Source organism: Triturus cristatus, chromosome 9 (assembly GCF_964204655.1).
Source record: "Triturus cristatus chromosome 9, aTriCri1.1, whole genome shotgun sequence".
NCBI classification, from domain to species: domain Eukaryota; kingdom Metazoa; phylum Chordata; class Amphibia; order Caudata; family Salamandridae; genus Triturus; species Triturus cristatus.
This window is the reverse complement of record NC_140592.1, coordinates 427,480,274-427,493,968: the sequence shown is the minus strand read 5'-3', so window position 1 is coordinate 427,493,968 and position 13,695 is coordinate 427,480,274. Positions and strand designations below refer to the sequence as shown.

At 47.1% G+C, this 13,695-nt stretch overlaps 1 protein-coding gene across 1 annotated transcript in view; it reads left to right on the top strand.

Moving 5' to 3' along the window:
* LOC146798089 (cytochrome P450 2G1-like) overlaps nucleotides 1-12,364 on the top strand; it is a 698,777-nt gene extending 686,413 nt beyond the window's left edge. The window contains exon 9 of the mRNA XM_085625309.1: nucleotides 1,206-12,364. Coding sequence (XP_085481435.1) covers nucleotides 1,206-1,387 — 182 coding nt within the window. The 3' untranslated portion in view covers nucleotides 1,388-12,364. The remainder of the gene's footprint in view (nucleotides 1-1,205) is intronic.
* The last annotated feature ends 1,331 nt before the right edge of the window (nucleotides 12,365-13,695 follow it).

Genomic DNA, 13,695 nt, shown 5'->3' with positions numbered 1-13,695 from the left:
GTCTGTGTGGCTCAGGGAAAGAAGATATTGAACATTTGTTATGCTCCTGCAAGAAGCTAAAAGAGGAAAGAATAGCTCTCTTGAAAGCCACATTTAACAAACATGGTATACGTACACGGAGACAAGCAGTCATCGCATGCTTTGACCCAAGACTCCCGCAACTGAATGGATTGTTGGTAAAATTTATGAAACTAGTCACGCTCAAACAATCCAAAACAGACGATGGTGACTCAGAAAAATAAGGAATTATGGACATTTCTTAAACTCTTATTTTATAATTATTGCATTTTCTTAACAATTAAGATCTCTCTTTCCCTTCTTTTTAAAAAAATTTCAATTGATGAAATGTGTATCTAATATGAACTTTTGTAATGGTTTTAATGAATCAGAAACAATACATTTTTACTTACTTACTTACTTACTATCAGCAACGTAGCGCCAAACGTTGTGCGATTATCGCTGGAATCCCAGCGATAATTGCACATTTGGCAGCTAATTCGGTTGTTTTTATCGCTCTGGAGATAAGCGTCGCTGATAGCGTACTATCTCCGCGATAAAAACAAGCGATAGCCGGCGATAATTATCCTAGCGCTAAGTGCACTTAGCAATAACTATCGCCGGTTGTTGCTGATATGCCCCTATGTTTTACATATCTTTGTCCATCTCAGCTAGCTTTTCCCCTTTTAGCACTGCAGGCTCCAAATTACTTTGTAAATACTAGGGGCGTGCGAAATCTGTCTAATTTGCATTTGCATAATTACATTACATTTTGGGGAAATTTTATGTGAAATTACGCGAAATACAAAGCTGGCTTTTGACAAAATATTTTAGAGCGAAAGGCATTCGGACATCCATTTTGGACTCAGGGATGCATTTTGAGCTGAAAAATAATATAGCAAATAACACAGATGCAGCTACTCGCGTTCTGGTTTCTAATGTTGCCGCAAACTGCACATAATTATGCAACTCGGTATGATCGAGTAATCTGGGCAATTTTGTGCAACGAATGTGATGTAAAATTTAGAAATTACGTTATCAAACCTTAGATTGTGCGAGATGATTCTGGTGTAACGGAAATATCACCCAGCTCTGGGAAATGCATGAGTAATACAACCAGGTAATTCTTCTCTGGCTGATTCTTTTTATCAGAAAAAATTCTGTAAGCAACCATCTTGATTGCTCACTTACCTCTTTTTTCTCCTTAGGAAAACGGCTCTGTCTTGGAGACAGTATGGCTAAGATGGAACTCTTTCTGTTTTTCGTCACCATCCTCCAGAACTTCAGGCTTCACTCTCCTGTCGATCCAAAAGATATGGACATCAATCCGAGGATGACGGGCTTTGCAAACCAACCACTGCCCTATGAGATCTCTTTCGTCCCTCGCTGAACAAGAGTCAAAAACGCCTTAAGACCGGCTGGCAAATCGGTCTACTGTATAGGGGATTTGACATGTTAACCCATTGATTAGGGGTGCGTTATTATTATATTACTCTCTCACAGGCCAGATGATTAAATTGCACCAATCCCTAGTAATTTTGCACTCATTCTAGATCCTATTGCACTGGCGTCGTGAAATGTTGTGGTTACAATTGCACTAGTGATCAATGCAAACAACATTTGAACTGACTTTCCAGTCACAAAACGAGATGTTGTACTAGCTGGTTGTTGCAAATGTCATCTCAAATCTAGTCCTTCTTAAACTGGTAGAAGGCAAATTTGACTATATATGATCTGGTTCATATTATTCATCAGGAGAACCCTAATTTAGGCCCTCATTAAAAGTGATCCAGTTGTATCTGTGATAGTCATTGCACACAATGAAAACACACACCAAGGTCTACAGAATATATTTTGCGGGATAATTATTGCCTCATACGAGGTTTGCTCTTTTAATGGGGCACAACATGCACATTTCTGCATCAAAATCAGCTTGTCCCAAGAAACTGACGCATCTGTATAGATGCGTCAGTTTCCCAGCACCTGCGTGAGAAACCCTTGCGCAACCATAGATGCGCCGTATTTACAATACGGTGCACTATGGTGCAAGGATTGACAGATGCGTCAGAAATTCTGATGCATCTGTTGGCGAAAATGTCAAGCATTACTGGAGTTGTGTCGCAAGCACGACGCAACTCCAGCAATTTGTGTAGCGGCCTATTCCCAATACACTTTGTCACTCCTTACGCCTGCTTCAAGCAGGCGTAACGTTTTCACGCGGTGGCGTCCTAAAAGTAACACTGTGAAACCTTGTATATTTCACTACGTCACTTTTACGAGGCTTTCCTGCGTGGGAACGCCTACCCTGCAAACATTATACCTGACGCAGGTATAATGTCATGCAGGGCTTTACAACGTGACTCATCTCCCTAGATGCGTCACGTTGTAAATTTGCCGTATTTTTGGCGCCACCATTGCATCATGAAAGTGATGCAACGGCGGTGCAAAAGTGTCGCAAAGGGCTTGTAAATCTGCCAGTAAATTACAGCAGTGGGACCCTGAATATATTAATAAGTGAGGAAGAGCTCAGGGAAAGAGACTAATGAAAAACAAGACTTCCTACACTGTACCACTTAAATTGAAGGCAATATGTCCATGCAATAAAATAATACCCACAGTCAACGGTATATAAAACTATATTATTTTATTTATTAATTACTTTTATCATTTTTTTATCATTTTTTTAAAACAATTTTCATACTGTGTTGTAATACATATAATATGATTCACATCAAACTATTGAAGCACAATTTATGATTAATTGTACAACCATAACAGAAATAGAAAAACATATATACCACATGTATGACACACAATAAAAGACAATAAATCTGCAACTCAAGAAAGCAACAATATATAGACAATTAAAATCATAGGTTGTATAGTTTAAACATAGGACCAACGCCTACGCGCGTTTCGGAGCTCAAAAAATGATCTTTACAGGCTCCTTCTTCAGGGCGTGTAACTGTGGTCTTTCAGAAGAGAAAAAGGCTTCAAGGCCTAGTTTGATGTCCAGCACTCCTACATTAGAGTTAAACATTAAATTTTGACAGCCGTTGGTTTGCCAATGGCAGATTCTTATATAGGGGGGAACCAGTGACGAAATTTCCTAAATCTTTAGTTTTAGTATTTTATGCACTGTTCTCCTTATTGATTCAGTCTTACGGAAGGCTGAATACTCTCAAACATAAATCCGGTATGTCGCGTAAATATTCACACTCGAATGGGCAATCGAGCAATTAGGCAGAGGCTTGTCAAAGATTCCAAGGTACTCGTTTTAGATCAGGAGTGAGTAGAAACTGATATTAATCTTATTTGGTCAACCAGGAAATGACGAGAGCGCGTATCGGATGCTGGGCGTAAACAGTTTTTTATATATAGACGCTCATAAAGTTAATCGATCAGTTCAGCCGAGATTTATGAAGGATTCCATGGTTTGCGCTCTTCGAGGTCAAATGTCATCTCAAATCTAGTCCTTCGTAAACTGGTAGAAGGCAAATTTGACTATATATGATCTGGTTCATATTATTCATCAGGAGAACCCTAATTTAGGCCCTCATTAAAAGTGATCCAGTTGTATCTGTGATAGTCATTGCACACAATGAAAACACACACCAAGGTCTAAAGAATATATTTTGCGGGATAATTATTGCCTCATACGAGGTTTGCTCTTTTAATGGGGCACAACATGCACATTTCTGCATCAAAATCAGCTTGTCCCAAGAAACTGACGCATCTGTATAGATGCGTCAGTTTCCCAGCACCTGCGTGAGAAACCCTTGCGCAACCATAGATGCGCCGTATTTACAATACGGCGCACTATGGTGCAAGGATTGACAGATGCGTCAGAAATTCTGATGCATCTGTTGGCGAAAATGTCAAGCATTACTGGAGTTGTGTCGCAAGCACGACGCAACTCCAGCAATTTGTGTAGCGGCCTATTCCCAATACACTTTGTCACTCCTTACGCCTGCTTCAAGCAGGCGTAACGTTTTCACGCAGTGGCGTCCTAAAAGTAACACTGTGAAACCTTGTATATTTCACTACGTCACTTTTACGAGGCTTTCCTGCGTGGGAACGCCTACCCTGCAAACATTATACCTGACGCAGGTATAATGTCATGCAGGGCTTTACAACGTGACTCATCTCCCTAGATGCGTCACGTTGTAAATTTGCCGTATTTTTGGCGCCACCATTGCATCATGAAAGTGATGCAACGGCGGTGCAAAAGTGTCGCAAGGGGCTTGTAAATCTGCCCCCACGCATTTTTCACTAGATCAGTATCGGCAACTCTGACATGCCAAAAGTTATCTGAGTGGGGGCGGGGGTGCATTTTTATCACATCCTGGTGCCCTGCAAAACGCATCATTCTGATATGTTCTATTACAGGAATTACCGCACAAATTAGCTGGTATCAGGTCACTCGTAATGATGGCCAAAGTTGGTAAAATGACCAGCGGATGTCTGACACCTTTTTAGAACTATAGTCCATAAAACCGTTATCTTCACAACACCGAATCAGAAAAAAACATCGCATATCTACATTTTCTAATTAAGAAATTACAGTAGATTGTGCAACTTGAGATCCTGTCTGGTCACTGCTCAATATAATAGAATAATACTACATTTGGTCACAGATTGCAGTGAATGATTAACAAAATTACTCTGAATGATTTCTGCAAGCAAGAAAGTGTTGGTATACGTTACCCCCAGGTCCCTTATGTCCTCATCCCATTCATTACTATGTGGAGATAACCGTCTCCCGACAGAAAAAAGGATCAGAAGAATGCTGGGACACTAACCCCGCCCCTCCCACCGGGAGTACATAAGGGGTACTTACCCAGCATTCCGCCTGTTCTTTTTTTCTGTCTGTCGACAGGATGGACTTGGATGCTGGTGCTGCTCCTGCTGGGCTGGGGTGGCGTGTGCTTCTTCTCTCCTCCCCCCGCCCGGCTGCCTGGCTTCGCAGGCAGGGGGGGCGTTTCTTTGTTGGTCTGCCTCCCGGCCTGCCGGGCTTGCTGGGAGTCATGGCTTTTCCTGGCTGGAAATCCTGGCTACCGGCGCTTTGCGGCTGGTGCGTCTTTCTGGGGCCTGGACCGGATGGTAGACGTGCTACGCTTGCTGTGTTGTGGTGTTCTGGAGCCGGATGTTGGAGTGGGGGCCTTGTTCCAGCCCCCACTCTGGGTGAGTCCGCGTAGCGGTGTTTTGATTCTCTACTGCATGTTCGTGCAGTGCTGTGTGCGTTGTTTCCTTCCTGGGAGGGGCACGGTGGCAGGCTCCTGGATATGCAAGGGAGTCTCCTGGGGATGCCGGGGGTGCACCCGGGGCCATATACGTGCGGGGCATTCGCTCTTCTATTGTGCTGCATCCCCGCCTCTGCCCTCATGAGTTTGGCATGGGGTGGTGAATGCGGGCCTCATTCCCGCTGCCTCTCGCGTGCTGAGTGTGTGCTACTACATTGCTTTGGCTGCTGCAGCTCATTTGGTGATGGTGTCTGGCAGGGGGATCCGGGCATTTGGCTGTTGTGTCCCCTGTTGCTGTGGTGCGCATGCGGTCCATCTGCTAGGCTGCTGACTTTGGTGCTGGAGTCCGGGGTTCGTGCCTCGGAGTCGCGTCCACATCCTGTGGTTCTGGGCATTTCGCTTGCTCTCCCATTCCTGTGCCTGCATGTGTACTGTGGATGTGGTGCTCTTATTCAGCACTCCAGTGCACCACTATGTTGTGGTGCTTCCTGTGCCCGACCTGTTTTCCTCCTTCTTTGTGATGCCTGCCTGGCTTCCTGCCTCCGTTCTTGTTACGCATGGCTTGAATCTGGGGTTGCCGGGGTTCTTACACCCCGTGCCTCATGATGTGGGGTGTGTCCGTCTGTCCAGCGTTGGGTCATTGATGGTTTTTCGCTCCTGTTTCCTTTCTGCACTGTGTCACATATGCTGCCTCCTGTACAGCTTGGGTGGCACTGTGTTTCCGATGACTCCGTTTGGTGTTGTGCTTCATGGTGTCCCGGGGCATAGAGTCCCGTGTTTATTGTCCCGGACTGAGCTCTTGCTTTGGGATCGGGTGATTCTGGGCGTGTCACTTAGTTTCCCATGTTTGTGACATGCTTTGGCTGTGTGGTGTGCATTATTTTTGTGTGCTCCCTGTTGTCTGTGCATTCTCTTGTGGCACTCGTGAGTGCCGCCTGGCGTCCTGAGCTCGCCCGTTGCTCCTTGGCGCACGGTTGTGTGCTTTGTGTCTGCCATAGGTTCTGGCCTGGGGCGGGGTTCGCTTTCTGCGCTCACTCCTGCAGTTGTCCAGTTGGTTTTGCTGGTCATTCGCTCGGTCTCCCTGGAGGCGTGCTGCTCTCCGTGGGTTTCTGCTTTGCTTCTCCTGCATTTTGGTGGAGGGGTCCTTCGCTGTTGCCATGACCTGGTGGGTCTTTTGCGTCCTGTTCCTTGGGCTGCTGCCTTTTCCTCCCGTTTGACAGGCTCCTCTGGACGGGGCTGGGGCATGTTGTTGGGCTCTGCTCGGGTCCTGTGTTCTGCGTTGCCTTCGTGGCTGCCTTGGGCTGTCTGTTGGGGTGGGGGCCTTGTTCCTGGTGGTGTCCCGGCCTCCTCTCCGTGTTTGCGGGACTTGGCTTTCTCTGTGTCTCTGAAGTGGTGCTCTGTGCTTGTACTTGCTTATCCTGGAGGATGTGCCAATGGCTGCAGTGCCAGGTTGTTGTCTCTGTCATCCTGCTACTGTTCTGCCTCTCGTGGTTCCTTTCCATGTTGCCTTTGCCTGCGCTTCTGCGTGGTTCTTCCTGGCACGCTTATTTGTGCTGCGTTTTTCCCTGGTTGTCTGCTATCCATGTCTTCGGACTTGGGGCTGGTGCTCCTTGGCTGTGTCCTGGGCCTGGTGGTTGCGGTCCTGGGCTCCGGGGTTTTTGCCTCTGGCTTTTCCTCCCTGGGAAAGGCTTCTCTCCTGGGTGGGGTCACCTGCTTGGGTTGTCTGGTTGGTGTTGGTTCCTCTTTTTCTGCTTCCCCGGGCTGCTTGTTCTTGGCGGGCCTTGTGGTGCTGGTCTGGCTTACTTTTGGGGTCTGTCTCCCTTGCCGGTTTGCTTTGGGATGCCCTGGTGGTCCTCTCTGCTCCTCGCTGCTGCGTGGTGTTCTTTGCGCCTCGTCCGCTCGGGTGCCTCAGTGGATTTTTGCTTCCCCTGGGGTTTCTTGTGTATGGCCTCTTGGCTGTTGTCTCAGCTTCTTCCTTCGGCCTTTTCTCCCTGCTTCTTCTGGTCTCTTCTGGTATCAGTGATGTTGCTGGGTGGTCTGTGTTTGTTGCCTGGCTGGGTTCCCCGGGTGCTGTTGGCCTCCACAGGGTCTCTTCTGGCCTATGATGTTCTTCTCCGGCTTAGTTCGCGGGGGGGTTGTCCCTACCCTTTCTGGTGGTCCTTTTGCCAGAGTTTTGCCTCTTTTCCCAGTACTCCTGTTGTTCCGGGGGCCGTGTTTCGGTCTCTCCTGGTCTGCCGGATTGCGATGGCTCCTGCTTGCCCTTGGGCGGTGCCTGCTTTTGGTTGCCTGTTACCTTCAGGCTTCCATCCAGTTGGCTCCTGTTCTTGGTTGTCTGCTGGTTTCTGTTTGGTACGGCCTGCTCAGGTTGCCTGGTTCCGCTCTTGCTGCGGTCCTGCCCTGCCTGCTGGGGCTGTGTTGGTTGTTCGTTGGGTGGCCTGGCACTTCTTTGCGGGTGTCTTTTCTGCCTGTGGGGTGGCTGGTCCCTCTGCTATCGGGTTCCGGACCTTGCTGGTGTGGTGTGTTCCTGGCGTTGTGGCCTCTGGTTCTGGCTGTGCCTGTTTGGGTCTGTCACCCACTCCTGTGTTCCCTGCTTGCCTCCTCTTGGGTTTCGTTTGGGCTGCACCGGGGCTGTTTCCTCTCTGGCCCGTGCTCTGCTGGGGCCTTCCCTTCTTTGGCCTTCCCCAGTTTTTTGGATTGGGCCTTCGGGTCCTTCTGGTCGTGTGGGTGGCTTGGCTTCGGCTTTGGCTTCCCGACTGTGTCCTCAGTTGCAGTTTTTTTCCCTGGCTGTTCCTCCCCTGCGCGTGCCCTGCCTTGGGTTGTGCCGGGCTGTTGGGTTTGGATGCTTGTGCGTTCCACCCTGGCTTCTGTTGTTTCTGTGGTCGGGTTGGTTTGTGTTTTCTCTCCCCTGGTGGGTTGGGGTTCCGTGCTGTGGTGTTTGGGCCTGTCCCGCTCCTTCAGGACCTCTAGGGGTTGTTGGCCCTCGATCTTGCTGGCCTCTGTGTCTTTGCCCCTGCCTTCGGCTTGGGCTGTTTGGGGTCATCTCTGCCTGGCCTGTCTCTGGCTTGGGCTTGTCTGTTGTTGGTGTTGGCTCCCTTGGGGTTCCCTTGCTTTGGTCTTGGGTTCTCTGGGTCATTTGTCCGTCCAGTTGCACTCCTTCTCTGGTGTTCGGGGTGTGCCTTCTTCGGGCTGTTGCTTCCTGCTCCGGTTTCCTCAGGTTTGTGGTTGGGGTGTTTGCTAGAGCTGTGTTCTGGGATTCCTGTGGTTCTTCCTTTTCCCTTTTCCTCCTAGTTTTTCCAGGTCTCTTTGTCCTGGTTGGTTGCCCTTGGCGGACCTTGCTGCTCGGGCTTCCTGGAGGTGCTGGTTCCCTTTGTGCCTTGTTTCCTGGTCTCTCGGGGCCTGGTGGGTTGGCTGCCGGGGTTTGTTCTTCCTTCACCGGTGCCTTGGTTTTCCCTCTTTCCCTGTCCGTGGGCTTTTTCTCGCCTACCAGGCTGGTTGCTGGTGGTCTGTTGGCTGCTGCTGGCCTTTTTCTCATGGGGCTTGCTGCTCTTTTCTGGGGTTCTGGGGGTTTGTCCTCTGGTCTCTCTGGGGTCGGGTTGTTTGCTTCCCTTCTCTTCTGGTTTGGTCCAGCCCTTGGTGGGCTTCTCTGCCTTTTTTCTCCGGAGATGATTTTGATTGTTTTTGGTTGGGGGTTCGCTTTTCTCTGGCCCTCTTGTGCCCTTGGTGTTTCTTTTCTTTAGGGGCCTTTGTTCGACTGGCATGGGTTCTCTGTGCCTGGATTTGGCTCCTGTTGCCCGGTTCTGGCTTGCTGGCCTGGTGGCTCTTGGCCTTTCTGTTTGGGTTGCCTCCTCGCTGTTGTTTCCTTCTTGCCTCGGATGGCGTGTGTGCCCGTGCTCTCCCCTTCTCTGATTGCTGTGGGGTGTTCCTGCTGTACGGTCTGGTTGTCTGGTTGTTCTCTCGTTGTTTTGTTGGGTGTGTCCTGGTTTTGTGGGGCTCCCTCTTGTCAGGGGCTCTGCCTGGGGTTTCGCCGGTTCTGCCCTTTGCTTTCTGCGGTTACTACCTTGGTGTGGTTTCCTGGGTTGCCTTCTGTTTTGTTTGGGAAGGCCGGCTTTTCTGCTTTGGTATTCTCCACATAGTAATGAATGGGACGAGGACATAAGGGACCTGGGGGTAATGCTCTATTACTTACTGGTAATCTTCAATACTCCGGGTCCCGTTGTCCTCGTCCCATTCATACGACCCGCCCTCCCTCCCGGACGGCCGGCCTTCCTGTTGTGGGCTTGGTTGCTGGTTAAGTACCCCTTAAGTACTCCCGGTGGGAGGGGCGGGGTTAGTGTCCCAGCATTCTTTTGATCCTTTTTTTCTGTTGGGAGATGATTATCTCCACATAGTAATGAATGGGACGAGGACAACGGGACCCGGAGTATTGAAGATTACCTGTAAGTAATAGAGCATTGTGATGCTTCATCATCTTGTGGTTACTGATGGCACAACATTGCTTGAGTTAATTTCCACATGCGCAGTGGTCGCGCAGGCACCTGTAGTGATTGCACATATAACTGCAGTAAATCTACACATGCATAGTTTTCCTGCATGCATTGATGATATACAGCATATGCTCAGAATTACTGAATATCAGCATGTCAAAACTGCAAACACATGGTTATAGTTCTCCAGGATCCAGTGTGTAGTGTTCTAAGCCCCAAAGAAGAGCGCCATCACCGCCCAGGAACACCCTGGCATCACCAGTGCTTAATGAGGCAGGATGGCAAAGAAACGGGCAGAACATAAGGGACACATTTTCCAAGACTTTTTTGACACCGCAAAGTCTTGCAAAGGGGCACACAGCCTTTAAAGGGTATTTACTTTCCAGTACAAAACTTTTGGTGCTACAGAAAAGTGCTGTTATTTTAGTGCAATTTGTACATTACATTGCTTTGTGTGTCTTTACGTCAAGGGGGCATTAAATGGATGTCATTTAGGGATTCGAGTGCAAGCACCAAACCTTTTTGAAACTAAACCATGGGGCATATTATCAAGAGATTATTTGCCGCTTTTTCGGTGCAATTCGCGGAAGAAGCAGTGAATTTTCATTCACACTATTTAGAAGGACTTGCTAACATGCGTTAGCACTTGCTTCCTTGGGAGATCTGCCGTTTTTTTTCTACTTTGCATGTCAGTGATATTTATCGCTAATGACATGCAAAGTAGGCGTTCCTCACCTAAACTTCATGGTAACAGTCCCAAACACAACTTCGCCCTATTAACAATGCCGACCCTGACCCGCGAAGCAATATGAAAACTCGCGCTAAGTGTGTTTATCTCAGGAATCTAACACCTGTTTAAAACTTGACTTAGGCATCCTGTGAATGGGAGGTGGATTAAATGGTTAAGTACACACATGCCTATTATCAAGGTTTACATTAGCAATGCATGATCATTGCAGGATTTCACACAATATTTCTGCTTATCGCCGTCTATCAGTGGTTTTGACATCGCCTCTGTGCAAAGCGTTGCTAATACGCCGCGAGCACGGCGATGTCAACCAGCGATAGACGACAATAATAGAAAACGTGCTAAGTGCGATTTGCTATCATTATAGCATGCTGTTGTTAATATGCCCCCATATCTCCTAAACTTGTGAGACCCGACTTCGCATTAAAAATAACGCCACCTTGAAGCAGGCTCAAAGTTGGAGAACTGTATTTATTTCTCCAAACAGTTCACACATTGCATGCGAGCTGCACCGTGCAGCACACATTGAATGTGAGAACTGTTTTATAAATTGCATACTTCACGATAACAAAAAAGGAGGGGTATGAGAGAAAAGAACGGTCCAGCATACATCCTCCCTAAGCAATATTGAATAAATCTTAAGTGTGCAGTTCCAAAAAATAATCCTATATGACCCCACTTGGGCATCAGGACTTGTCTTCGGCCACAGAGAATTTAGTATGCAAAGGTCTACTGCCAACACAATTGTGATGTCTATTATGAAGTGAAACAGACATTATTTTCAAGACGCTATATAATTATGCCCGACGGCAGAACGAGAGAGAGAGAGTATAGATAAAATCATGGGCCCTGGAGGGTTTCGGTGTCCTCCTGCTGATTAAATGCTGGTTATTTGGGGGCCTTGTAACCAGTGTAGATTTGCATGATCAGGCATAAAACAAACATAAAGAACAAGAATTCAGAAATGATAAAGGTATCATGACTAATGTGAATGTCTATTCAATGACTGAAGTCATGAATAGATACTTTCTAACGTATAGTGTAATTTTATCAGCAAGAGAGACAAGGGAATTTCACGACTCAGACCATAGTTCAGCCAAGGGCTGTAGGGCTCAAATTTGACGACTGAATGTCTCCAGGTGCACAGATGGACTAAAAGAACTGCAACATGGAGACCCCACATGGGTCCCATTGGGCATTGCAGTGCCCTCTGTAGTGGAGACAGGGGTTTGTCTGCATACATTGCTATGTTAGCATAAGCGTTTTAGCTGTTAACTCCATCTTGCCACTTTGCTGCTTTTGCACACGACACTACAGGTAGTTGTTATTACAAGTGAAACTGCTTGCCTGCTTTTTCTTCATATGAGAACGACCTGTTTTTCACATCTCTAGACGTGCGCCGCGACCTTAGTCTGAACACTGTGTGCAGAACCCGTCAAGGTCAAATAACAATGTAGGCTGTTAAATTCGGTTTGATCGGCCCACGCTCTAGACACAACAAGCACACAGCTGCAAATAACTGAAACTCGGGTGCCTTTAATATTGCACTTGCATGCATAATTCAGACACGCTTGGAGAAAACCTTTCCAGATACAGAGAACAGAGCTGATCCTGTGATGTGATTCACCTAAGCTGATCTTTGAGGTATTGGGTTCCCCATTCAAGCCTAGAGACCTTCTATTATTATATAAAACTAGCTTATTAGCCCAGGGAGGGTGGTACACAAGGTATTATAGGACCTGTTTCCATTATCATTGTAATATGATTTCTCCCTTTGTTTTCTATGGTATTGTAACAATGCTGATGATTTTATTTTTAAGAATTTGTCTGCTTATGTTAGCCAAAGTACTGCACCTTAGAGCACATAGTTAAAAATAAACATTTTAAACTTTTCAGTGTCTCTGATTTCTCATGTTGTGGACTGTTATGAGAATAAAGACAAAAAGGTGTTTCTGATTCCCGCCATTCCTGAGAGTATTCTAAGTCGCTTGCTCTGGGTTGTCTAATCATTGGTAGCTTCGAGATGATACGGAGAACGAATGAGACACTGATGCTAGTCGGATAGGGGGTCTGGGTACTGAGGTGAGTTTTTCGGTACACCACAATGCACTGAGATCTTGGTTTCCTGTGCATAGTTCTGTGCATGAGCAGAATCCCTGCAACACCACCCTACGAGGAGCACGACCCGATGATGAAGCATGCCACCTTGGTGGGTGAGGGCAAGGGCATCCTAAGAGGGAAGTTCCATGGCCAATGGCAAGTTCTGATGCTCAAGTGGGGATTCTTTTCTAAACTGCACTCTTGATACTTTTCAATGTTACAGATTGTATAGGCATAGGATCATGCGCAGGAAGGGCGTTGCATTACAGGTGATGCATGTGAAAGTGTTACATCAGGCAAGAACCATAGACCTGGTCAAGTGATGTTCCTTCACCTAGGCTGTCAGAAAGTCCCCCACCATCACCAGCAGGCAGTTAAATAGCAGATCTTGCAATCTGCATCTGCAGGAAAGCCAGACAAGAGAGGGCAAAAAACTAGATAGCCAGTCATCCGCAAATCAGTTGCTAGCAAACCACTACCAAGATGGTAACTAGACAGCCATATCAGTTAGCCTGTATTCAGTGTGTTGCCAGCCATCAGTTAGATATCAGTCTTCTAGCAAACAAACGCTAGTCAGCCAGATCCATGGCAGGAAATAGGTAGCGGCCAATACCCACTGATCCAGACTACACTCAGTGTCAGTATGGATGTGCTCCAGGACCTTTAAACTAAAGATATGGCTCAAGTCCTCAATGTAATGGAATTTGTCTTGACAGAAAACAATGGCATGGCACTGTACTTCACAGCCAACTAGCCACTTGACGCTGGGCATACCTCACCTGTAACTAACCACTCAGCCATCGCCTATATGTTGTTAAATGCCAGACCCCGGGCAGTTGGTGAAAATCAAAAGTCCATACTGTTCAACAGATAGGAACACGTGCTGATAAAGCCAGGCATTGTTAAGGTCTGGACATGATTAATACTATCCTACAAGAAAAGGAACATTGGCATCCAGAAGACAAATAAGGACAGGCGAATGATGCAGGTAGTAGCTGGGACAATGCATATCTTGTGGCCACTAATTTCACAATCATCTGCCAGATGGCTGAGAGCAATCTGACAATCGGAAAACATTTGCTAACCATACAAAACATCTTGAACAGTGTGACACTCTGCACTT